The sequence below is a fragment of the Coffea eugenioides genome, chromosome 6 (genome assembly GCF_003713205.1).
Source record: "Coffea eugenioides isolate CCC68of chromosome 6, Ceug_1.0, whole genome shotgun sequence".
NCBI lineage: Eukaryota > Viridiplantae > Streptophyta > Magnoliopsida > Gentianales > Rubiaceae > Coffea > Coffea eugenioides.
Genome location: NC_040040.1, coordinates 50,447,139 through 50,472,103, shown reverse-complemented (window position 1 = coordinate 50,472,103; position 24,965 = coordinate 50,447,139). Strand labels below are relative to the sequence as shown.

General features: G+C 30.1%; 2 protein-coding genes across 2 annotated transcripts; both read right to left on the bottom strand.

The window, feature by feature from the left end:
• Positions 1 to 19,960: 19,960 nt before the first annotated feature.
• LOC113774376 (F-box protein At5g07610-like) lies at positions 19,961 to 21,310 on the bottom strand. Its single transcript, XM_027318920.1, has one exon. It carries the CDS (start codon positions 21,308 to 21,310, stop codon positions 19,961 to 19,963), a length of 1,350 nt encoding a protein of 449 aa, XP_027174721.1.
• Positions 21,311 to 22,287: 977 nt separating this feature from the next.
• On the bottom strand, positions 22,288 to 23,639 carry LOC113774375. Its single transcript, XM_027318918.1, has 6 exons — positions 23,385 to 23,639; positions 23,123 to 23,216; positions 22,932 to 22,994; positions 22,721 to 22,854; positions 22,523 to 22,633; positions 22,288 to 22,422 (listed from the first exon to the last, which is right to left on the bottom strand). The coding sequence occupies exons 1-6, from the start codon at positions 23,523 to 23,525 to the stop codon at positions 22,288 to 22,290; spliced, it is 678 nt and encodes a 225-aa protein (XP_027174719.1). The 5' UTR covers positions 23,526 to 23,639.
• Positions 23,640 to 24,965: the final 1,326 nt, after the last annotated feature.

Here is a 24,965-nt window from a genome sequence, read left to right as displayed (position 1 = left end):
ATTTGAGCAATTCTAGTTTGAAGCCTATTCAAAGGTTTGTTGTTTGAAGAAGAACTAGAATTTATAAAGTATGCTTTAACCGGAGAAGTCATAGGAAAATAAAACAAGAAAGTAAATAAACAAATACTTAAATGATTTTTAAAAACTTATAATCTTCTTCCCTTTGGCACAGAATCCTTCGGGATCCATGGAGGATAAACTAATTTTCTTAAACAGATTATAAAGGATAGTGTGAAAATTTACAAGAAAATATCTAACCTTTTGAGAAGAATTAACTATACATGATGACCATATTTCCATCATAATAAAGATAGTAAAAATAAACCTACGAGAATAGATCTAAATCTTTTGAGAAAGATTAACTATACATGACGACTATATTTCCAAACAAAATTATAAAATTGATAGTAAAAACTCATTTTCCCTGGATCTGACCTCTTGACACTTCCCCGTCCTGGAGTACGTCCCAAGAACCTTTACACCCCTACAGAGCCAAATCCCATGGTCTCACCTGGATCGGATGCTAGCACTTACTGGTTCCATGTCCTTTAATCAGATCCAAAGTCATGAAATTTAGACTACCAAAATTATAATATAGCTTGAATACATTAGATAGTAATCACGAAGTTAACCAGTCTCATCTAATCAGATCTAAACTTGTAGATCTACACTATCAATAACATAAATAAAGAAAGATGGTAATCCCGAAGTTAATAAATCTCATCAGGAAGATTTAATCTTGTAGATCTACACTACCAACATCATAATAAGTAAAGAAAGATAGCCATCTCCCCACTTCCCCCTCTGGCTCTGATTACCATGAAAATGAATTTTTTCATCCCTCATATTTTACAAAATAAATTTTTTTATTTCTCATTGCTCATGTGTATGAATAACTATTTTTTTAAACTAATTTATATATCTATTTGATCTCACATGGACAATACAAATAGCATGTAATATATCTCTATTTAATTTTCGCTTAAACATACTGCTTATGTGAAATTAAAATAGATATATATATATAGGGGTTTAAAAAAATTGTTAGTTTTTCACTCATGTTCATTCTTTTTACTCGAAAATTGAAAACAAAGAAGACATTTAATTCTAAATATTATCAAGTGTTTATATCGAATTAAATTTAGACAGAAAAAATAAACAAAGGAAAAGTCAAAAGTATCACAAAAAAGAAGTAAGCAATTAACACTTTCAAATTTTAAAATAATCATCAGATAAGAAATTCAATTGTTGGTCTTAAAGGCAGCGAGTAAAAATTTCAGATTTAAATTGTAATTTGTTACCATGACTATAGAATTCGAATTAACACCGATTAATTAGATACTCTTATTAAACAACTCAATAAATGAATTATTACTAAAATAGAAAAGATTACAAATATTGAATAGATTCACATGGTGAAATCACACACACACACATATATATATATACATAGGTTTAAAACAAAATTATTAGATTTAAACCCATGTATATATTGATCTGTTTAGGTGAAATTAAATAGAGATATATTATATATTATTTGTACTGTTTAGATAAAATCAAATAGATATATTCATGAATTTAAAAAAATAAAACTATTCGTACATGTGGTCAATGAGAGATAAAAAAATTCATTTTGAGAAATCTGAGAGATGAAAAAATTTATTTTGTGAAATGTAAGAGACGAAACGATTCATTTTGTGAAATGTAAGGGACTATAGATGGATTATGTAAATTTTGATTTGATAATTTTGCTCCTAAAAAATGATCACATGCAAGTCATATGATGAATTCCGGCTAAAAACTAGTCGGAAACCTAGATAGGGACCAAATCGTGAATTTGTAAAGGACGTAACAGTACACTTTTAAAAATAAAGGATGAAAAAAATTATTTTACAAAATGTGAGGGTTGTTTTGAACGATTTTTTCAAATTTTATCACATATATTATCCATTTTATTTCATGTATACAACACACTCGTATACTTACTCTCAGACAAAGTACACATAACTTGTGTTGTGTTTTTCATCACGTTCACGAACAAAAAATACACAAGCATAAATGCCACCTCTTAATTATTTTACTATTTTCTCTTACATACAGAGGGACACTTTTCTTTCTCTCAATTACATTAACAAATGCAGCATTTTTAAAATAAAATTATAAATATTTATGCAATATTTCAATTCAGTGATTAGATTCAATCAGTTATCACATATATATAACTTTAAAAACTTATCAATTTAATACTTTTAGCACTTAACTTTTAAACTTCAACGTTCAGATTTTAAACTTCAGTGTGTCAAACAAGGCCTTGCTCTGAAAATGCCTTCTTTTTTTTCCCCTTGTTATTTGATAAAGATACAAGAGCCCATTATACATTATAGTGGGACTAATACAAGAGAAAAAAGTCACATACAGTGGATAGTGTAGGTCTATCATGCAGGGCAAAAAAAAAAAAATGATAACGGATTTGACTTACTATTTATACATTAATATTATTTGTACATTAATACATTAAGCATAATCGACAATGAAATATTGCTTAATTTGTATTTAAAATTTTAAGTAAACAATTTGCATTAAAATTTATCACATCTATTACCCATTCAACTTTTATATTCTGATTCTAATTGAAAGAACCAAATTCTTTTTTCTGTGTTTTCTTCATCATCAAAATCATCTTGTAAATATTTATGTTTATTGCGTTTCAATACCTGGGATAGAAGTGGTATCAGAGCCACACCCTTGTTTAATTTGCATACGCATATTTAAACTTTGCATTTACATTTACTTTATTTGAATTACGTTTCTATTTTAACTTGGCTATTTCATGCATTTATGTTACATATTTTATTAAACTTTACTGAAAACGTTGGTAAGACTTGATGCTTTGTTAGACCGTTGGTAAGTCCAAGATAGGATGTTCCAGGCATAGGCTCGGTTGTTCCCGTCTAAGTAAAATTTAATTAAATATTAAGCATGGCTGCATTTCTTAGACAATTAAAAATAGGATCTAATTCAAAGCAAGATAATGTAGTACAAAGTCATGAATATCATATGCCTATAAACAATTCAGATTGGTCAATCCCAGAAGAAAAAATTGAACACATTTATAGAATTGGCCCTTTAGATTTCAAAACTGCTTTATCAGTCAAAACCCATGAAGAAACAATATCTATTCAAGAAGAATATCAAACTATACAATTATTAAATCATAGTACAATTCAAAAATATTTAAGTAAAGGATATCGTTATATTCATATTGGATTAATACAAATTGCTGTAAAGCCCTTATTCCATTTAGGAGTTGATGCTCCAATATACTTAGCTTTAAGAGATACTAGACTCAAAAGATATAAAACATCTTTATTATCAATGATTCAAACTAATGTTTGCAACGGACCAATATATTTTAACTGTGCTCCAAATTTTTCAATAGATTTAACAGACCCTCATATATTAAATTCAGTTATACTAGATATTCATCTACAAGGAAATGAATTTGAAAAACATACAAAGAATTTTGCAATAATATACAGAATATATTATAGACCTTTATCTTCACATTTAAATCTAAAATTCATAATGACTCCAACTCTTAAAGACGAAACAACTTTATTACAAGTAGATGCAGATCGACCTACTACATATATTCCAAAAAGATTAAAATGGAATGAAATTACTATACCTAGTGAATTTGAAATTAAAAATCCACAAGTAGCAAGAAATATAGAACAAACTACTGCAGAAGATATTATAGAAAAATCGGATGGAAGTACTTTAATAAGATTTACATCATTAAGAGAAAGACCAGAATCATCTTATTCATGGTTACCAGCTAGACGTTCAAATTATGAGTCATCTGAAATTAATTTCCCTATGGAAAGTACATCAAATTTTAAATATAAAACTCCTATTCCAGAAGTTGTAAATCAAAATAAATCTGACTATTCCCCAACACATTCTCAAATGCAAGGAGAAATAAATGTTATAAATAGACCATATAAAATAAATCATAAATATTTACAAGAAGATTTTGATGATGAAGAAAACACAGAAAAAAGAATTTGGTTCTTTCAATTAGAATCAGAATATAAAGAAAAATTAATATTAGAATGGAAAATAGAAATAGAAAAACAAAAGTTTGACTTTCCTTTCTTTACATGGTTAACATTTTACACATCAAAATTAGGAATAAGTAATGTTTATAATACTCCACAAATAAATGTTCAAACTAATTTATATAAAAAATGGAAATTGAAAGATGATCAAATATTAACATCAATACACCCTCCATTACAAGAAGTAAAAATTAATATAGGAAAAGGAGAAGTAATAGCCTCACCTTTTAAAAAGGGAAGAGAAGCTGAATCAAGTACAAATAATTCAATAAATCTTGAAGATCTTAAAAAAGTTTATCAACAAAATAATTATACAAATCAAATTCTTCATACAATATCTCAACATATGGAAGTATTAAATACAAAAATTGATACACTAAAGAAACCAGATCTAAAATTCCCTAATGATATATCAGCACCTCATTTTCAACCTAGAAGTCTGACAAGAGAAAAGGAACAAGATTTAGTACAAAGTATTAGTAATCAAAAGATAAGTAATACAGATAATTTATTAAATAAAATATCTAATGCATTACAAAATCTAACTACAGATTCAAAACCATCAACACCCAAAATAAATACCTTAGACCAAATAATAGAAGAAAACTCTACTGAAGAATTAGAAGATTTATCAGAAGAATCAATAAATTCAGATATAGAAGAAAATATACTTTTACCAATAGAAAATCAATTTGAAGAAGAAAATAATCAAATAAATAGAATAAAAAGAAAAAACTATAGTAATAATAAAAATTGGAAAATGGTAAGTTCAAAAAATTATTATCCAAGACCAAGTCCTCCTGACATTCAATATGAAGAAAGATCAAAATTTAGAACGACTAAATATGACGGAGATTCAATATATGAATGGAATATCGATGGTAAAGCTGAATATGAAGTATTAAATAATTTACAAGAAATGGGAATGGCTAGATTAGCTTATAAAATTAAAAATATTCAAGAAAGAAATATTGCAACTTTACTAGTTTCAGGATTTACTGGACAATTAAAGAATTGGTGGGATAATGCTTTAACTTTACAAGATAAATTATCAATATTAGATCATACTCAGGAAATAGAAGATGATCAAGGAAATATTCAAATACAGTCAGATGCTGCAGAATTTTTAATAGTAACAATAGTAATGTATTTTATAGGAAATCCTAAAGAAGAATTAAATTCTAATAAAACATTTTTAACAAATTTAAGATGTCCAACATTATCAGATTTTAGATGGTACAAAGATATGTTTTTAACAAATGTATTAAGAAGACCAGATTGTAATGCTTCATTCTGGAAAGAAAGATTCATAACTGGATTACCAAGTTTATTTTCACAAAGAATAATGGATAATTTGCAAAAAGAAATGGGAACAGATGTAATTTCATTTGAAAATATTACTTTTGGACAATTATTTGCATTTGTGAAAAAAGAAGGATTAATGTTATGTTCAGAATTAAGATTACAAATAAAATATGGTTCAAAAACAAAAGAAGTAGGATCATTCTGTGATGCATTTGGAATTAAAAGAATAAAATCACCATCAGCATACAAAAAGAAAGTTAAAAAATATTCTAAGAAACCAAGATATATAAAGCCTAAGGAAAATGAACCAACTAAAAAGAAAAGATTTATTAAAAAGAAAATTGTTTGTTATAAATGTGGAAAAATAGGACATAAAGCAAACAAATGTAGATTAAAAGAAAAAATTACAGAAATTTGTTCTAACGAAGAAGAAATTAAAAATAAATTAATAAACTTATTAATAAATGAAAAAGATAAAAGTTCTGAAGAAGACTATTATGATGATATTACTAGTTCCGAAAGTGAAGAAGATTGTAACTGTAATCCAAAATATATAAATGTTATAACTAAAAAAGAAGATAAAGAATTTTTATTAGATATAATAGAAAAAATTGAAGACCCAATAGCTAAAAAAGAATATTTAGAAAGATTAAAAAGCTTAATTATTCAAGAAGATAAAATGCCAAAGATAATAGAACCCTTTAGCATTTCAAAATTAATAGATAAATATCCAAATATAAATATAATGAAAAAAGAAACTACTAAGGATCTACAATCCGAAATTAATAATTTAAAAATACAAGTAAAACAATTACAACAAGAAATCATAGAATTAAAACTAAAAGATTTGGAAATAGAATCAAAAATAACATTAATAAATAACAACCAACCTTCAACTTCTAATACTGAAACAAATGAGATATTAATCGCAGAAAACCCAGTAAGAGAAGACCAATATATAAATACTATAGAAAAAATGACTTTTCAAAAATGGTTCGCTTTAGTAACTATCACAGTTGAAGATTTCAAAGAAACATTTGTAGCTCTAATTGATAGTGGAGCTGACACAAGTTGTATTAAAGAAGGAATAATTCCAACTAAATATTGTGAAAGAACAAAAGAAAAACTAATGGCAGCAAATGGAGAAGATTTAGAAGTAAAATATAAATTTACAAAAGGATCAATATGTAATAATGAATATTGCATTAGACATAATTTCATAATTGTAAACAATATAAATCATGATGTTATATTAGGAACACCTTTTTTAATTCAAATTTATCCATTTCTAGTAAGCAATGAAGGAATTTCAGTAAATATAATGGGAAAAATCATTACCTTTAAATTTTTAACTCCAATAAGACAAAGAGAATTACAAACTTTACAAACATCTTCAATATATAAAACAATAAATATTATTACTAAAGTACAACAACAAATAAACTATATTAAAGAAGAAAAATCTTATTTAAAAATCGAGGAACAACTAAATGATATTAAAATACAAAAAAGAATATCAGAATTAGAAGAATTATTTAAAAAAGAAATTTGTGCAGACATTCCTAATGCTTTTTGGGATAGAAAACAACATATGATAGAATTACCTTATGAAAAAGATTTTAATGAAAAAAATATTCCAACAAAAGCTAGACCAATACAAATGAATGCTGAGCTACTAGAATTTTGTAAAAAAGAAATAAAAATATTAATAGATAAAGGATTAATAACACCTTCAAAATCACCTTGGAGTTGTGCTGCATTCTATGTAATGAATCAAGCTGAAAAAGAAAGAGGAGTTCCAAGATTAGTAACCTTTAAACAAAGTTTTACAATGGATTAGATATCCTATTCCCAACAAAAAAGATTTGCTTAATAGATTATTTAATGCAAAAATATTCTCAAAATTTGATATGAAATCAGGATATTGGCAAATATTAATAGATCCAAAAGATAGATACAAAACAGCATTTACAACACCTTTTGGACATTATGAATGGAAAGTTATGCCATTTGGATTAAAAAATGCACCATCAGAATTTCAAAATATAATGAATGATATTTTCAATCCTTATAGTTCATTCAGCATAGTCTATATAGATGATGTATTAATATTTTCAGAATCATTAGAACAACATTTTAAACATTTAAGTATATTTTTAAAAATAGTTAAGAAAAATGGATTAGTTATTTCTGCTCCAAAAATGAAATTATTTCAAACAAAAATAAGATTTTTAGGACATAATATATATCAAGGAACAATAAAGCCAATAAATAGAGCTTTAGAATTCGCTACTAAATTTCCAGATGAGATAAAAGAGAAAAATCAATTACAAAGATTTTTAGGATGTTTAAATTATATAGCAGATTTCTTTCCTAAATTAAGACAAGAATGTTCTATATTATTTAATAGATTAAAGAAAAACCCAAAACCTTGGACAGAAGAACATACTCAAAAAATAAAATATTTAAAGGAAAAAATTACATCTTTACCATGTTTATGTTTACCTCATCCTAAAGCATTCATGATAGTAGAAACAGATGCCTCAGAATTAGGATATGGAGGAATATTAAAACAAAGAATAGATAATTCAAAAGAAGAATTAGTTAGATTTCATTCAGGAACATGGTCTGATCCTCAAAAGAATTATTCAACTATTAAAAAAGAAATTTTATCCATAGTTTTGTGTATATCAAAATTTCAAGATGATTTATATAATAAAAAATTCCTAATAAGAATAGATTGTAAATCTGCAAAAGAAATTTTACAAAAAGATGTTCAAAATATAGTTTCAAAACAAATCTTTGCTAGATGGCAAGCTATTTTATCTGTATTTGATTTTGAGATTGAATTTATCAAAGGAGAAAATAATTTTTTACCAGATTTTCTAACCAGAGAATTCCTACAAGGACATGGATTCAGCAATGATGGCTCAAAGAAATGCTCGTGAATATACGAATTATTTGAGAACTCAACGAGATTCTCCCAGCCTTCAAAATAAAGAAAAATCGATTCAATCCAGAGGATATGTCTATTCCATTCAGACTCCGAATGGAAGACAATTTATTCCAGCCTACAAAATCCCTAAATATGATGAAATTTATGTTCACAAAAGTTCCTATGCAACCATTACTCCAAAAGAAAGAGCTTTCCTTATACAAAGACAAATACAGAAAAACACCATTCGACTTCTTACTCATCAAAGATTAAGCAGAAGTGGAGATTTTCTTCACAACGAATTTATTCAACATTATCAAGAACAAAACAGAGAATTATCTAACCAACTTAAAGATGTTATTTATTAATTTGCAGGAATATGGATTCAAAAGCAGGAAGTTCCAGGCCAAAGACTCCTCAAGATTATGAGATGAGTCTAACCCCTGTTACTCAAAATAGATTTCAACTTTTATCAGATTTCCCAGCATTGACTTACAGTCAGGCTGCTACTCCAATTACTTCTCAAATTAGACCCATTCAACAATTAGCAAAATCCCCAGAAAAATCTCAAGGAAATACTTATTTCACAAAGCCATTTACTCAACATATTACTTTAACCAGATTCCAAGAAATACCCATATACTCTTCTCTTCATCAAGTTACTCAAAGGATCTTTCCTCCAAAATGCTATTGGCAACCAGATGATCCTTCAAAAAATCTAGACTATTATGAATTAATCCTCACAGATACTCAATCTGTAGAGATTTACCCTATTCCAGATAAAAAGAATCCAAATATTATTAGTCATTCCAAGTGTATTATAAAGAAAGTTTGTTCTCCTAATGAATGGACTTCTCTTTATTCTAAAAAATCCTTTTCGGTAAACTTCATTCCAGATGGATTTACATATCAGGATTACAAAATGGCATGGTATCGTGCATTCCTTTTTAGACCATTCAATCATTCCTGGTTCTTTACATTCAAAGAAAGTTGCAGTAAAGAATTTCCAATATGGTTCAATCACTGGTGGAAATGGTTTGGACCCCAACCAGAGATTCTACCTCCAAATGTTCTCATGGGATTTCAAACATATCTAAAAAGAGCAAAGGGGGAAGAATATAAGAGACCAATTTTCTTTCACATGGAATTTAAAGTACCATGGATATTTTGTTGGAGTTTCAAGATTCATCAAGAATTAGAAAAGCCTCTTCCAATGTCATTAGTCAGAGAATTCAAAATAAAATGGTGGACCGGATTCAATCAAGAATTTGGAGATCAAACAAATGTGATAAGATTTCTGACTACAGGAGACAAATTGAAATGGACTGCAACTACTACCACTACTCAAAAGGAGACAAGACAGCAGCCAAGTATTCCAACCACTACACCTACTCCACCAACTCCAAAGAAAGAAAAAGAAAAGATGACGGAAATGGCATCCGAAGAAATAGCCAGTAACTTTTTGATAAAGCAAATGATGCAGAATCCTGAGATGCTTAAAGAATATCTGAATTACTTGCAAAAGCCAGTCAAAAAAGAAGAAGCAGACAAAATTGAGGAGTCAGCAGGATCATCAGACTCAACTTTTGATCCTTTTGAAGATCCCATAGGTGGACAAAATCCAAACGACTTTTAGGAAAAGATGTCGGCCATTCAACAAAAGAAGATGAAATGCAAATAAAGATGAAATGAAGATTCAAATGCAAAGACCCGAGCCTCTATAAATAGAATGAAAATGTTAGACAAAGGGCATCGGCGAAGAAATATCAGAAGTTGTAATAGACTTGTCTTAGTTTTCCTACTACTCCCACTTACTCTTAGTTCTCCTACTATTCCCACTCACTCTAAATAACCATTGTACTCAAAGTCTTTGTAGAAGTGGATTTCATCATTACAATAAAGTCTTCAAGGTTGGAATTTATTACAAGCTTCCGTTAGTCACTCAACAATCAAAAGTAAGTCCAACTACTTATGTTTATTGCGTTTCAATACCTGGGATAGAAGTGGTATCAGAAACGTAATTCAAATAAAGTAAATGTAAATGCAAAGTTTAAATATGCGTATGCAAATTAAACAAGGGTGTGGCTCTGATACCACTTCTTTCCCAGGTATTGAAATGCAATAAACATAAGTAGTTGGACTTACTTTTGATTGTTGAGTGACTAACGGAAGCTTGTAATGAATTCCAACCTTGAAGACTTTATTGTAATGATGAAATCCACTTCTACAAAGACTTTGAGTACAATGGTTATTTTAGAGTGAGTGGGAATAGTAGGAGAACTAAGAGTAAGTGGGAGTAGTAGGAAAACTAAGACAAGTCTATTACAACTTCTGATATTTTTTCGCCGATGCCTGTCTTCTGAATCTTGAATCTATTTATAGAGGCTCGGTTCTGCATTTCATCTTCATTTCAATTTTGCTTTCATTTGTTGTGGCCGACATTCTTTTTCAAAAGTCGTTTGGATTTTGTCCACCGATGGGGTCATCAAAAGGATCAAAAGTAGATTCTGATGATCCTGCTGGTTCCTCTATTTTGTCTTCTTCTTTTGGCTTTTGTAAATAATTCAGATATTCTTTCAGCATCTCGGGATTCTGCATGATTTGCTTTATTAAAAAGTTACTGGCTGTTTCTTCGGATGCCATTTCCGTCACATTTTCTTTGTCTCTTTTTGGAGTGAGTGGAGTTGGTGTAGTGGTTGGAATGATTGTTGACTGTCTTGTCTCCTTTTGAGTAGTGGTAGTAGCTGTCCACTTTAATTTGTCTCCAGTGGTCAGGAATCTGATCACATTAGTTTGATCGCCAAATTCTTGATTGAATCCAGTCCACCATTTTATTTTGAATTCTCTTACCAATGACATTGGCAGAGGTTTTTCTAGTTCTTGATGAATTTTGAAACTCCAGCAAAATATCCATGGCACTTTGAATTCCATGTGGAATAAAATTGGTCTTGTATATTCTTCCCCCTTTGCTCTTTTTAGATATGTTTGAAATTCCATGAGAACATTTGGAGGTAGAATCTCTGGTTGGGGTCCAAACCATTTCCACCAGTGATTGAACCAAATTGGGAATTCTTTGCTGCAACTATCTTTGAATGTGAAGAACCAGGAATGGTTGAATGGTCTAAAAAGGAAAGCACGATACCATGCCATTTTGTAATCTTGATATGTAAATCCATCTGGAATAAAGTTTACTGAAAAGGATTTTTTGGAATAAAGAGAAATCCATTCATTAGGAGAACAAACTTTCTTTATAATACACTTGGAATGACTAATAATATTTGGATTCTTTTTATCTGGAATGGGGTAAATCTCTACAGATTGAGTATCTGTAAGGATTAATTCATAATAATCTAGATTTTTTGAAGGGTCATCTGGTTGCCAATAGCATTTTGGAGGAAAGATCCTTTGAGTAACTTGATGAAGAGTAGAGTATATGGGTATTTCTTGGAATCTAGTTAAAGTAATATGTTGAGTAAATGGCTTTGTAAAATAAGTATTTCCTTGAGATTTTTCTGGGGATTTTGCCAGTTGTTGAATGGGTCTAATTGGAAAAGTAATTGGAGTAGCAGCCTGACTGTAAGTCAATGCTGGGAAATCTGATAAAAGTTGAAATCTATTTTGAGTTACAGGGGTAAGACTCATCTCATAATCCTGAGGAGTCTTTGGCCGGGAACTTCCTGCTTTTGAATCCATGTTCCTGCAAAATTAATAAACAACATCTTTAAGTTGGTCAGTTAATTGTCTGTTTTGTTCTTGATAGTGCTGAATAAATTCGTTGTGAAGAAAATCTCCACTTCTGCTTAATCTCTGATGAGTAAGAAGTCGAAGGGTGTTTTTCTGAATTTGTCTTTGTAGAATAAAGGCTCTTTCTTTTGGAGTAATGGTTGCATAGGGACTTTTATGAATATATATTTCATCATATTTAGGAATTTGATAGGCTGGAATAAATTGTCTTCCATTCGGAATCTGAATGGAATAGACGTATCCTCTGGATAGAATTGATTTTTCTTTATTTTGAAGGCTAGGAGAATCTCGTTGAGTTCTCAAATAATTTGTGTATTCACGATCATTTCTTTGAGCCATCATTGCTGGATCCATGTCCTTGTAGGAATTCTCTGGTTAGAAAATCTGGTAAAGAATTATTTTCTCCTTTAATAAATTCTATATCAAAATCAAATACAGATAAAATAGCTTGCCATCTAGCAAATATTTGTTTTGAAATAATATTTTGAACATCTTTTTGTAGAATTTCTTTTGCAGATTTGCAGTCTATTCTAATTAAAAATTTCTTATTGTATAAGTCATCCTGAAATTTTGATATACACAAAACTATAGATAGAATTTCTTTTTTAATAGTTGAGTAATTCTTTTGAGGATCTGACCAGGTTCCTGAATGAAATCTAACTAATTCTTCTTTTGAATTATCTATTTTTTGTTTTAATATTCCTCCGTATCCTAATTCTGAAGCATCTGTTTCAACTATCATGAATGCTTTAGGATGAGGTAGGCACAAACATGGTAATGATTCTATTTTTGCTTTTAAATATTTTATTTTTTGAGTATGTTCTTCTGTCCAAGGTTTTGGGTTTTTCTTTAATCTATTAAATAATATAGAACATTCTTGTCTTAATTTAGGAAAGAAATCTGCTATATAATTTAAGCATCCTAAAAATCTTTGTAATTGATTTTTCTCTTTTATCTCATCTGGAAATTTAGTAGCGAATTCTAAAGCTCTATTTATTGGCTTTATTGTTCCTTGATATATATTATGTCCTAAAAATCTTATTTTTGTTTGAAATAATTTCATTTTTGGAGCAGAAATAACTAATCCATTTTTCTTAACTATTTTTAGAAATATACTTAAATGTTTAAAATGTTGTTATAATGATTCTGAAAATATTAATACATCATCTATATAGACTATGCTGAATGAACTATAAGGATTGAAAATATCATTCATTATATTTTGAAATTCTGATGGTGCATTTTTTAATCCAAATGGCATAACTTTCCATTCATAATGTCCAAAAGGTGTTGTAAATGCTGTTTTGTATCTATCTTTTGGATCTATTAATATTTGCCAATATCCTGATTTCATATCAAATTTTGAGAATATTTTTGCATTAAATAATCTATTAAGCAAATCTTTTTTGTTGGGAATAGGATATCTAATCCATTGTAAAACTTTGTTTAAAGGTTTATAATTTATTACTAATCTTGGAACTCCTCTTTCTTTTTCAGCTTGATTCATTACATAGAATGCAGCACAACTCCAAGGTGATTTTGAAGGTGTTATTAATCCTTTATCTATTAATATTTTTATTTCTTTTTTACAAAATTCTAGTAGCTCAGCATTCATTTGTATTGGTCTAGCTTTTGTTGGAATATTTTTTTCATTAAAATCTTTTTCATAAGGTAATTCTATCATATGTTGTTTTCTATCCCAAAAAGCATTAGGAATGTCTGCACAAATTTCTTTTTTAAATAATTCTTCTAATTCTGATATTCTTTTTTGTATTTTAATATCATTTAGTTGTTCCTCGATTTTTAAATAAGATTTTTCTTCTTTAATATAGTTTATTTGTTGTTGTACTTTAGTAATAGTATTTATTGTTTTATATATTGAAGATGTTTGTAAAGTTTGTAATTCTCTTTGTCTTATTGGAGTTAAAAATTTAAAGGTAATGATTTTTCCCATTATATTTACTGAAATTCCTTCATTGCTTACTAGAAATGGATAAATTTGAATTAAAAAAGGTGTTCCTAATATAACATCATGATTTATATTGTTTACAATTATGAAATTATGTCTAATGCAATATTCATTATTACATATTGATCCTTTTGTAAATTTATATTTTACTTCTAAATCTTCTCCATTTGCTGCCATTAGTTTTTCTTTTGTTCTTTCACAATATTTAGTTGGAATTATTCCTTCTTTAATACAACTTGTGTCAGCTCCACTATCAATTAGAGCTACAAATGTTTCTTTGAAATCTTCAACTGTGATAGTTACTAAAGCGAACCATTTTTGAAAAGTCATTTTTTCTATAGTATTTATATATTGGTCTTCTCTTACTGGGTTTTCTGCGATTAATATCTCATTTGTTTCAGTATTAGAAGTTGAAGGTTGGTTGTTATTTATTAATGTTATTTTTGATTCTATTTCCAAATCTTTTAGTTTTAATTCTATGATTTCTTGTTGTAATTGTTTTACTTGTATTTTTAAATTATTAATTTCGGATTGTAGATCCTTAGTAGTTTCTTTTTTCATTATATTTATATTTGGATATTTATCTATTAATTTTGAAATGCTAAAGGGTTCTATTATCTTTGGCATTTTATCTTCTTGAATAATTAAGCTTTTTAATCTTTCTAAATATTCTTTTTTAGCTATTGGGTCTTCAATTTTTTCTATTATATCTAATAAAAATTCTTTATCTTCTTTTTTAGTTATAACATTTATATATTTTGGATTACAGTTACAATCTTCTTCACTTTCGGAACTAGTAATATCATCATAATAGTCTTCTTCAGAACTTTTATCTTTTTCATTTATTAATAAGTTTATTAATTTATTTTTAATTTCTTCTTCGTTAGAACAAATTTCTGTAATTTTTTCTTTTAATCTACATTTGTTTGCTTTATGTCCTATTTTTCCACATTTATAACAAACAATTTTCTTTTTAATAAATCTTTTCTTTTTAGTTGGTTCATTTTCCTTAGGCTTTATATATCTTGGTTTCTTAGAATATTTTTTAACTTTCTTTTTGTATGCTGATGGTGATTTTATTCTTTTAATTCCAAATGCATCACAGAATGATCCTACTTCTTTTGTTTTTGAACCATATTTTATTTGTAATCTTAATTCTGAACATAACATTAATCCTTCTTTTTTCACAAATGCAAATAATTGTCCAAAAGTAATATTTTCAAATGAAATTACATCTGTTCCCATTTCTTTTTGCAAATTATCCATTATTCTTTGTGAAAATAAACTTGGTAATCCAGTTATGAATCTTTCTTTCCAGAATGAAGCATTACAATCTGGTCTTCTTATACATTTGTTAAAAACATATCTTTGTACCATCTAAAATCTGATAATGTTGGACATCTTAAATTTGTTAAAAATGTTTTATTAGAATTTAATTCTTCTTTAGGATTTCCTATAAAATACATTACTATTGTTACTATTAAAAATTCTGCAGCATCTGACTGTATTTGAATATTTCCTTGATCATCTTCTATTTCCTGAGTATGATCTAATATTGATAATTTATCTTGTAAAGTTAAAGCATTATCCCACCAATTCTTTAATTGTCCAGTAAATCCTGAAACTAGTAAAGTTGCAATATTTCTTTCTTGAATATTTTTAATTTTATAAGCTAATCTAGCCATTCCCATTTCTTGTAAATTATTTAATACTTCATATTCAGCTTTACCATCGATATTCCATTCATATATTGAATCTCCGTCATATTTAGTCGTTCTAAATTTTGATCTTTCTTCATATTGAATGTCAGGAGGACTTGGTCTTGGATAATAATTTTTTGAACTTACCATTTTCCAATTTTTATTATTACTATAGTTTTTTCTTTTTATTCTATTTATTTGATTATTTTCTTCTTCAAATTGATTTTCTATTGGTAAAAGTATATTTTCTTCTATATCTGAATTTATTGATTCTTCTGATAAATCTTCTAATTCTTCAGTAGAGTTTTCTTCTATTATTTGGTCTAAGGTATTTATTTTGGGTGTTGATGGTTTTGAATCTGTAGTTAGATTTTGTAATGCATTAGATATTTTATTTAATAAATTATCTGTATTACTTATCTTTTGATTACTAATACTTTGTACTAAATCTTGTTCCTTTTCTCTTGTCAGACTTCTAGGTTGAAAATGAGGTGCTGATATATCATTAGGGAATTTTAGATCTGGTTTCTTTAGTGTATCAATTTTTGTATTTAATACTTCCATATGTTGAGATATTGTATGAAGAATTTGATTTGTATAATTATTTTGTTGATAAACTTTTTTAAGATCTTCAAGATTTATTGAATTATTTGTACTTGATTCAGCTTCTCTTCCCTTTTTAAAAGGTGAGGCTATTACTTCTCCTTTTCCTATATTAATTTTTACTTCTTGTAATGGAGGGTGTATTGATGTTAATATTTGATCATCTTTCAATTTCCATTTTTTATATAAATTAGTTTGAACATTTATTTGTGGAGTATTATAAACATTACTTATTCCTAATTTTGATGTGTAAAATGTTAACCATGTAAAGAAAGGAAAGTCAAACTTTTGTTTTTCTATTTCTATTTTCCATTCTAATATTAATTTTTCTTTATATTCTGATTCTAATTGAAAGAACCAAATTCTTTTTTCTGTGTTTTCTTCATCATCAAAATCTTCTTGTAAATATTTATGATTTATTTTATATGGTCTATTTATAACATTTATTTCTCCTTGCATTTGAGAATGTGTTGGGGAATAGTCAGATTTATTTTTGATTTACAATCTTCTTGTGAAATGTAAGAGACGAAACGATTCATTTTGTGAAATGTAAGGGACTATAGATGGATTATATAAATTTTGATTTGATAATTTTGCTCCTAAAAAATGATCACATGCAAGTCATATGATGAATTCCGGCTAAAAACTAGTCGGAAACCTAGATAGGGACCAAATCGTGAATTTGTAAAGGACGTAACAGTACACTTTTAAAAATAAAGGATGAAAAAAATTATTTTACAAAATGTGAGGGTTGTTTTGAACGATTTTTTCAAATTTTATCACATATATTATCCATTTTATTTCATGTATACAACACACTCGTATACTTACTCTCAGACAAAGTACACATAACTTGTGTTGTGTTTTTCATCACGTTCACGAACAAAAAATACACAAGCATAAATGCCACCTCTTAATTATTTTACTATTTTCTCTTACATACAGAGGGACACTTTTCTTTCTCTCAATTACATTAACAAATGCAGCATTTTTAAAATAAAATTATAAATATTTATGCAATATTTCAATTCAGTGATTAGATTCAATCAGTTATCACATATATATAACTTTAAAAACTTATCAATTTAATACTTTTAGCACTTAACTTTTAAACTTCAACGTTCAGATTTTAAACTTCAGTGTGTCAAACAAGGCCTTGCTCTGAAAATGCCTTCTTTTTTTTCCCCTTGTTATTTGATAAAGATACAAGAGCCCATTATACATTATAGTGGGACTAATACAAGAGAAAAAAGTCACATACAGTGGATAGTGTAGGTCTATCATGCAGGGCAAAAAAAAAAAAATGATAACGGATTTGACTTACTATTTATACATTAATATTATTTGTACATTAATACATTAAGCATAATCGACAATGAAATATTGCTTAATTTGTATTTAAAATTTTAAGTAAACAATTTGCATTAAAATTTATCACATCTATTATCCATTTCATGTGTACAACACACTCACAAAGTAACATAACTTATATTTTTCATCACGTTCACACACAAATGCACACGTGTAAATGCCACCTCTTAATTATATTACCATTTTCTCTTAGGCACACAGAGACACTTTCATTTCTCTCGTTTATGCAATATTTCAATTCAATGATTAGATTCAATTAATTATCGTATAGATATAACATAAAAAACTCATCATTTTAATACTTTCAACAAGTAAATTTCAAACTTCAAATTTTAGATTTTAAACTTCAACGTATCAAACAAGGCCTTACCTAAAAATGCCTTTTTTTTTCCTTGTTATTTGCTAAAGATACAAGAGACCATTATACATTATAGTGGGATTAATACAAGAGAAAAAAGTCGCATACAGTGAATTTTGAAAACAAGATCTCCGACTCTTATTCCCTCAACCTTAATCGCTTGAAACCTTACCATTAAACCAAGATCTCAAATAAAATTTGGAGTTATATCCTCCAATTTACGCGTGAAATTGATGTTCTTGGACTCATTTCTCTAAGCTTATCATTGCATAAATCAGGGCAAATGCATTGCATTAATTTAGGGAAGCTGGGCAGTGGACCAAGCCTTGACACTATAAACAAATTCCAAGCAGCTTTGGAGTACCTGCCAAATTCCTCGAAGAGAACTGAAGCTGCCCAAGATGAGAATAAGGTGCATGAATATCTAAGTTCGGAACTTTACAGTAAATTGGGTCGTTCCTCTCTAGCAAAAGCCCTTCATTCAGAATTTCTCAGGAATGTCTTAACTGAACCAGGAAATTTACCGTGAGCAAAATCAAGACATCTCATTTATAATCCCTTAATATCAGTTCCTGAAATCACAAAAGTTGAAATCTGATAACCTTTTAAGGTAGCGATTTCCTAACCTTCTTTAACTAACAGCTAAGAACCCATCCAATATTTGACATTCCCTGTTAAATGCTTCACCAAAACCTCAAATCAGTTTAGAAGGTCGAATGTAAATATTTCTTTACCACTCAGACAAGGTTTACTAGTAGAGAAATGACCAAGATCAACATTCTTGTTGTATATATCACAAGGACAGTAATCCTCAATATGCAATACAGTTCCATATCAGGATGCCTGGAATGCCTAAAATCTGGATTTTCTTGAAAGCAGAGGGAACACCATGTGGAGATACGTGGTTTTCGCTGTAAGGATGATCCTTAATCTCGTGGCAAAGTGTGGATCAAGTAGATTCCTTATAATGCACTGATCATGAAAACTTACCAATTTGAATGACCATTATAGATGTCCATAAACATATTATGCTGATAATGACTTTGCCGAATACTCGTAAACTCTCAAAGTTTTGTCTTAAGAAGGTTAAAACTTCCTTAGAAACCTATGATAAGCAGCTATGATGCAATCAGTTAACCAAATCAGAAGGGCAGACAATTATATTCTTGAAATGCTCAACAGAATTGCAAAACTTCTCTGCATCCTAGCAATGCAGAGCTAAAAACACCATCAGGAGCTTATTCTGAAAAATGAGAGTATAATCTTTAGAAACTGGATGCTGAAAGTAAGGGCCATCCAAAATCTAGTGGCAAAGTGCGATGACATAGATTTTAACAATGATTAGAGATGCCATCAAGATATTGACCTGTGAATGACTTCACCAAAATCTAATAAAAATTCAAAGTTTGATCTAGAGAAGGTTAGAGGTTTACGTAGGAACCAGTGAAAGGAAACTGCAATGCAATCTTTATCAAATCAGAAGGGCTCCCAATGAATTTCTTGAAATGCACATCAGAGTTGTCTAAGCCATGCACAGCTAAAAATAGATATCCATAGGAAGCTTTTAACCAAATAAGAAAGGAAGAATCCTTCGGAAATTAGACGCTGATAAATCTTGAAACATTTATTCGAGGAATGTATACGGTCAAGTTACAACATATCTGTTTAAATCTCTTCTGCTGTGTCTCTATCATACCCATTTTACTGCCCTACACTAAAACATAGCTTCATCCATCTAAGATAACATTTCTATCAACAAAACAGAAGGTATCCGTACCCCAATAACATTTCGAAATAAGCAAATCGAGTGAGTATCAAGTCACTAACTGCATATACTATACAGACATAGACTAATTATACACATGCTAACGTCTCAACATGCTGACAACCTTCGCTCCATCTGTACTTTGTGGCATCCCTCAAGGAACAGAAAAGCAGCCCTGGCTCTACTTCAGCAATCTCTTTGACGGTCATATCATCGATGCTGTAAGAAATGACTTTGCCATCTAGTGATATTACAAGCCTTCGCTTCTTGTTTGCCTCGTCCACCAGAAAATAAGGCATATGGAAATCACACATTTTCTCATCAGCAGGATCATACCGTTGGTCCACCATCGCCGGATACAAAGTAACCAAAGGAGTAAGATCAATATAAGACTTTACAACCCACTGAGAATAGTCCCTCTTCAATGAGAAAACATTAAACAGCAATGTTTGAGGATTGTTTAGCCCTATCACATACAATTCCCCTCCTGACTCCCCAAAATAACAGACTTCATGCCAGCCATTTGACCATGGGAGATCAGGCATTTCGGGTTTCACGCATTCATTATCCAAATCAAAGCATATCGTATCATCGCCTGTTTTACAAACCCAGTGCAGATCACCATTCCACAACACTCCTCTATCAAAATGATACGGTTCAGTAAAAATAGACAATTTATCACTCCAACTTTCAACAATGCATAAAGTCTTGACCATCTCCCTCCAGATCCCAGTTTCAGATGAATACACCAAAAAACGAAATTTAGGACGATCACTATCCCCCCACGCACACACTAGTTTGTAATGATCAGATTTTGATGGGTCAAAGGCAATATTCACGTATGGATGTACATATGATAGCTTATTCGCAGGTTTGACTAGGGGAATAACCCTGTGCTGATTAGTAGTAGGATTGAAAACAATAAACTCTCGAGCAGAATAATTCATGTTGAATTCGATGCACAACAAACCATTGCATGAATGTAAGCCAAGAATTTCACCGTTAACGAAATTAGTTAAGCGGGAAAAGATGCCACCCATCGAGTTCACGTATTCTTGATCAAGAGAGATGAAATTGAGCTCCCGGATTCCGCCTATTTTGCGAAACAGGAAAAGGGCTGAAGCGGCAGTAGAAGAAGCTGCAGTAGAGGGGTATTTCCGGCAGTGAAGACGGCGAAAATCCGGGCTGGAAATAATGGAAAGCCATTTCTTGGAGACAACTTGGAATCGGATGAGTGATTTTGGAGGTAAGCAGTGTAGAATGCGCAGCAGAAGTTCTTGATTGTCGGCGATCAAAGTTGCTGAATCAGAGGAGGAGCGGTGGAGAATGATTTCTCTTGGGTTTTTCATGTGTTTTATGAGTGGAAATTTTGACTTTTGGGCTGAGGAGAAAGAGCCCGGCGGAGGGCCACCGCCGGCACCGCCGGCGGCGGAATGCATTGCGAACCAGCGGTTGGAATTGTACTCTGGAGTTGGCGTACTGTTGCTCGTTCCGTTGTTCTGTTAAGACGGTTACTGGTCCACCCGGAGGAAACAGACAAATTGAAATTTCTACTCCTTTATTTATATTTTTGAGGCACAATTTTTAATTTTATTTCTTTTATGTTTCAATGAGGTCAAATTGGCTTTCCAAATTCCTTTCCCCGGTCTCTCCAATCTATATATATAGATGTAATAGCTCCTATAATCCAAAGCAATTGATAATCCATGAGTTAATAAATTCAGCAAACTGCCACAAGTTCGAGTAAATAAAATTAAAATGCACAATCATTGTATGTATAGTATTTCGAATGGTTCTACCATCTGACCTTAAAGATTTATGCAGACAGCGCTTGTGAGAATGCAGAAGGGAACCTTTTGGACCAATAGGCAGTGGCTGGCTGTCAAAATTACACATATACATATGTATATATATATGTATGTCTATATGTATTGTGTGTGTATATGTATTGGACGTGTGATTGAAACGAAAGAATAAATACTCTAAAAAAATTACTTCCTCTGTTCCACTTAGATAGTATTGGACTTTTTTTTCCAGAGTAAATCTGGCCTACTGTTTTTCTAAAATAACTTTACACTAATATTAGGAGTATGGCTAGCCATCATAAGGGTATTTTAAAAAAAAATAAAAATAAATTATATTTTTCAATTGAAAAATGGACTATAATTTAAAATGGATGAAAAAAAGAAAACAAAACTGTCAAAATGGGATGAAGGGAGTATCATAAGAGACATAGTTTTTTTTTTCTTTTCCCACATAAGGACATAGTTAGCAAGCCATATCCTTTACCATCTTTAAAACAAATATAACCAAATTCAAAAACTAAAAAAAAAAAAAACTTTTAATACTATTCAAGTTCCATCTTCCCCCTCAAATGGCTTTGCTTCTTTATAGCATTCCATCATTTGGACATCTTCTAAGAAGCTTTTACTAATTGCTCTGCATTGTGGTGATCCAATTTAAATTTAGCAAGCTTAAGGTCTTGAATTGCTTCTTCCAATCTGTACCGTGGAAAGCTTGACACGATCAAAGCATCGACCAAGAAACAAATCTAACAAAAAATTCAAAAAAAAAAGAAGAAAAAAAAGCGTAAATAATATGCATATATCTGAATTTATCCAAATGTAATTCTTGTAGAAAACAATCCATACCATTGCAGTGGTGAAAAACATCATAGTGATGAAGAACCAAAATGATGTAAGAAGTTCAAGTCCAGATTCTCTAAACAACTCGATTAGCTTCGCTACCACTCTAATCCCAACCTTTAGGAACAAAATAAAAGCAAAGAAGTTAGTTTCAATTAGACCCCAAAAAACCAAAAGAAGAAAAGCTACAAAAAAATTCATTACCACAACACCTAGCACATGTATGGAAAAATGCTTCACGCCATTGGCAAAAGATTGATATGAAAGCTCAGAAACTTTGATGTTTGCTATTTCATAATCATGTTGTAGCTTGGCTTTCTCCTTGCCCACCGAAAGACCTGAAGACAATCAAAATAAAACCAAGTCACTGATTCGCAAGATAGTTAGTGCATAAAGTATTGTAATCCAAACTAACCATAGCCAAAGTCTAAGGCAGAGTCCGATAGAGCCCTCAACAAAGGAGAACGCTTATCAAATGCTAGCCAACCAAAAATAAAATGAGAGATTATTTAATTACATGAATCACCATTGTCGTCAGAACTAATATTGTACCTAAAATAAAATTGAAAGCCCAAAAAAGAAAACAGGGAAAAGAAGCAATTAGACCTGTAATGGCAGAGGGATTAAGTCGGGCAGAAGGCTGAGAAGGGAGCCTGATCATCATACCAGAGGCGGGATTCCGGGGCAGAGGAGGAGAGAGCTGCGAAAGTGAACAAGGTTATCAAGTACTGAAAATTTTCATTGAAGAAGTAGTAATATTTTTATGTAACTTAGGAGATCGAGAGGCCCAACTCTGATTAGGAAAAGCAAGATTTTTATTTTTATTTTATTTTTATCATTTTCAACTGATTATAATTAGTCATGTAACCTGTAAGCCGCAAAGAAGGCGACGGTGACCAGCGAGTTTAGGGGGGCCACGAAAGCATTGTCGGCCATCGGGTGCTCGTGACTGCAGTTGCAGTGGCAACAAAGGGGCTGAAGACGAGATAATTTGCGGAAAACCTGGCATCGGAGAGAATGGAGGTGGAAAAATAGAATGTTAGGAGGAGGGGAGAGGAGGGAAAAAGCGGCTCGAGGGGGAGGCCGACGAGGAGCAAGTGAGCAACTAGTTATGGGAGAACTGAGGAGGGAAAGATGAGAGGGGGGCTAGGGTTATAAGACTTGGAAATAAACGACATAGGAGGAAGGTTGTATATATGTTGCCCAAAAATGATTAAGAAGTTTTAACTTAGCATAAATTATTTATAATCTCCTATAGTTTTGTATAATGTAGATTATCCCTTTAAGATTTTAAAATAGTTACATAATCCTCATATAGTTTTATGTAAAGTATAAGATGGACGAAATGCACAATTAGTTGCGGTGTTTTTACCTAATGCACTTTAATAGCACATGTGAAAAATTGTAATCTCCATATAACCTCTAATAGTTTGTATAAATATCCATTTTACCTTCTGTGATTTTTACATTCATCCGCGTAATACCCCAATACTTTTTGACTAGTAAGAATGACAATGGGGTGGGGTTGGGATAGGGACCCCTTCCCCGCCCCTTGCTCCGCTGTCCACTAATTCCACCCCCCTCCGCCTTGCCCCCTCCCCTCGCTCCCCCCACCAAGCCATTCTTCCCCCGCGGGTGCTCCGACAGAGGTAAAAAAAATTTGTTATATAATTTTATTATAATCAAATTTTAGTAAATAATCAAATATTAAAATATTAACAAATCACCAAATTATTATCCATTGTAATTTTTCAATTGAAACCTATAAAAATAATCAAACAAAAACTATTTGAATAAATTCAACATGATGAAACAAATACAACTAAAGTAGTTAATTTTTCATTTAGACACAAATACAATCACTAAGTCATTATTGTGTTTTCTTTTTTGAGAAAAAAAGTGTTATTGCCTTAAGTGTAATTAGGAGTTTAGTATAACTGTATTAGTAAATTTAGTATAACTAGTAATAATTTCTATTAGTAGAGACGTATAATTATTAGTATAATTAATAATATCATTATATTACATATACTAATATATATTACATAATACATATAACTAATAATATCATTATTATAAGTTTGTAATTAATTAAATTAAATAATATATATGTAATTATATATATATTTATTAATTTTTTTAATGGGTGGCGGGACGAGGGATGGGGTGGGTACTCCCCGCTCTCCGTCTCATTTCTAAACAAGGGGAAAAATTCCCCCCGTCCTGACCAATTAGCCCCTCGCGGGCAGCCGCTCCCATTGCCATCCCTATATACAAGGCAATTAAACCGTTTATTGATTTAGCATTTAGAAAAGGACACTACTGATATTTCAATTAACAACGTTATACAGACTATTTTCCTTCAAATTTCCACTTTATATAAAACTATAAGGAATGAATTAAATATTTTGAAATATTAGTGGGGTCATGTGGAAATAAAAGAAATCAT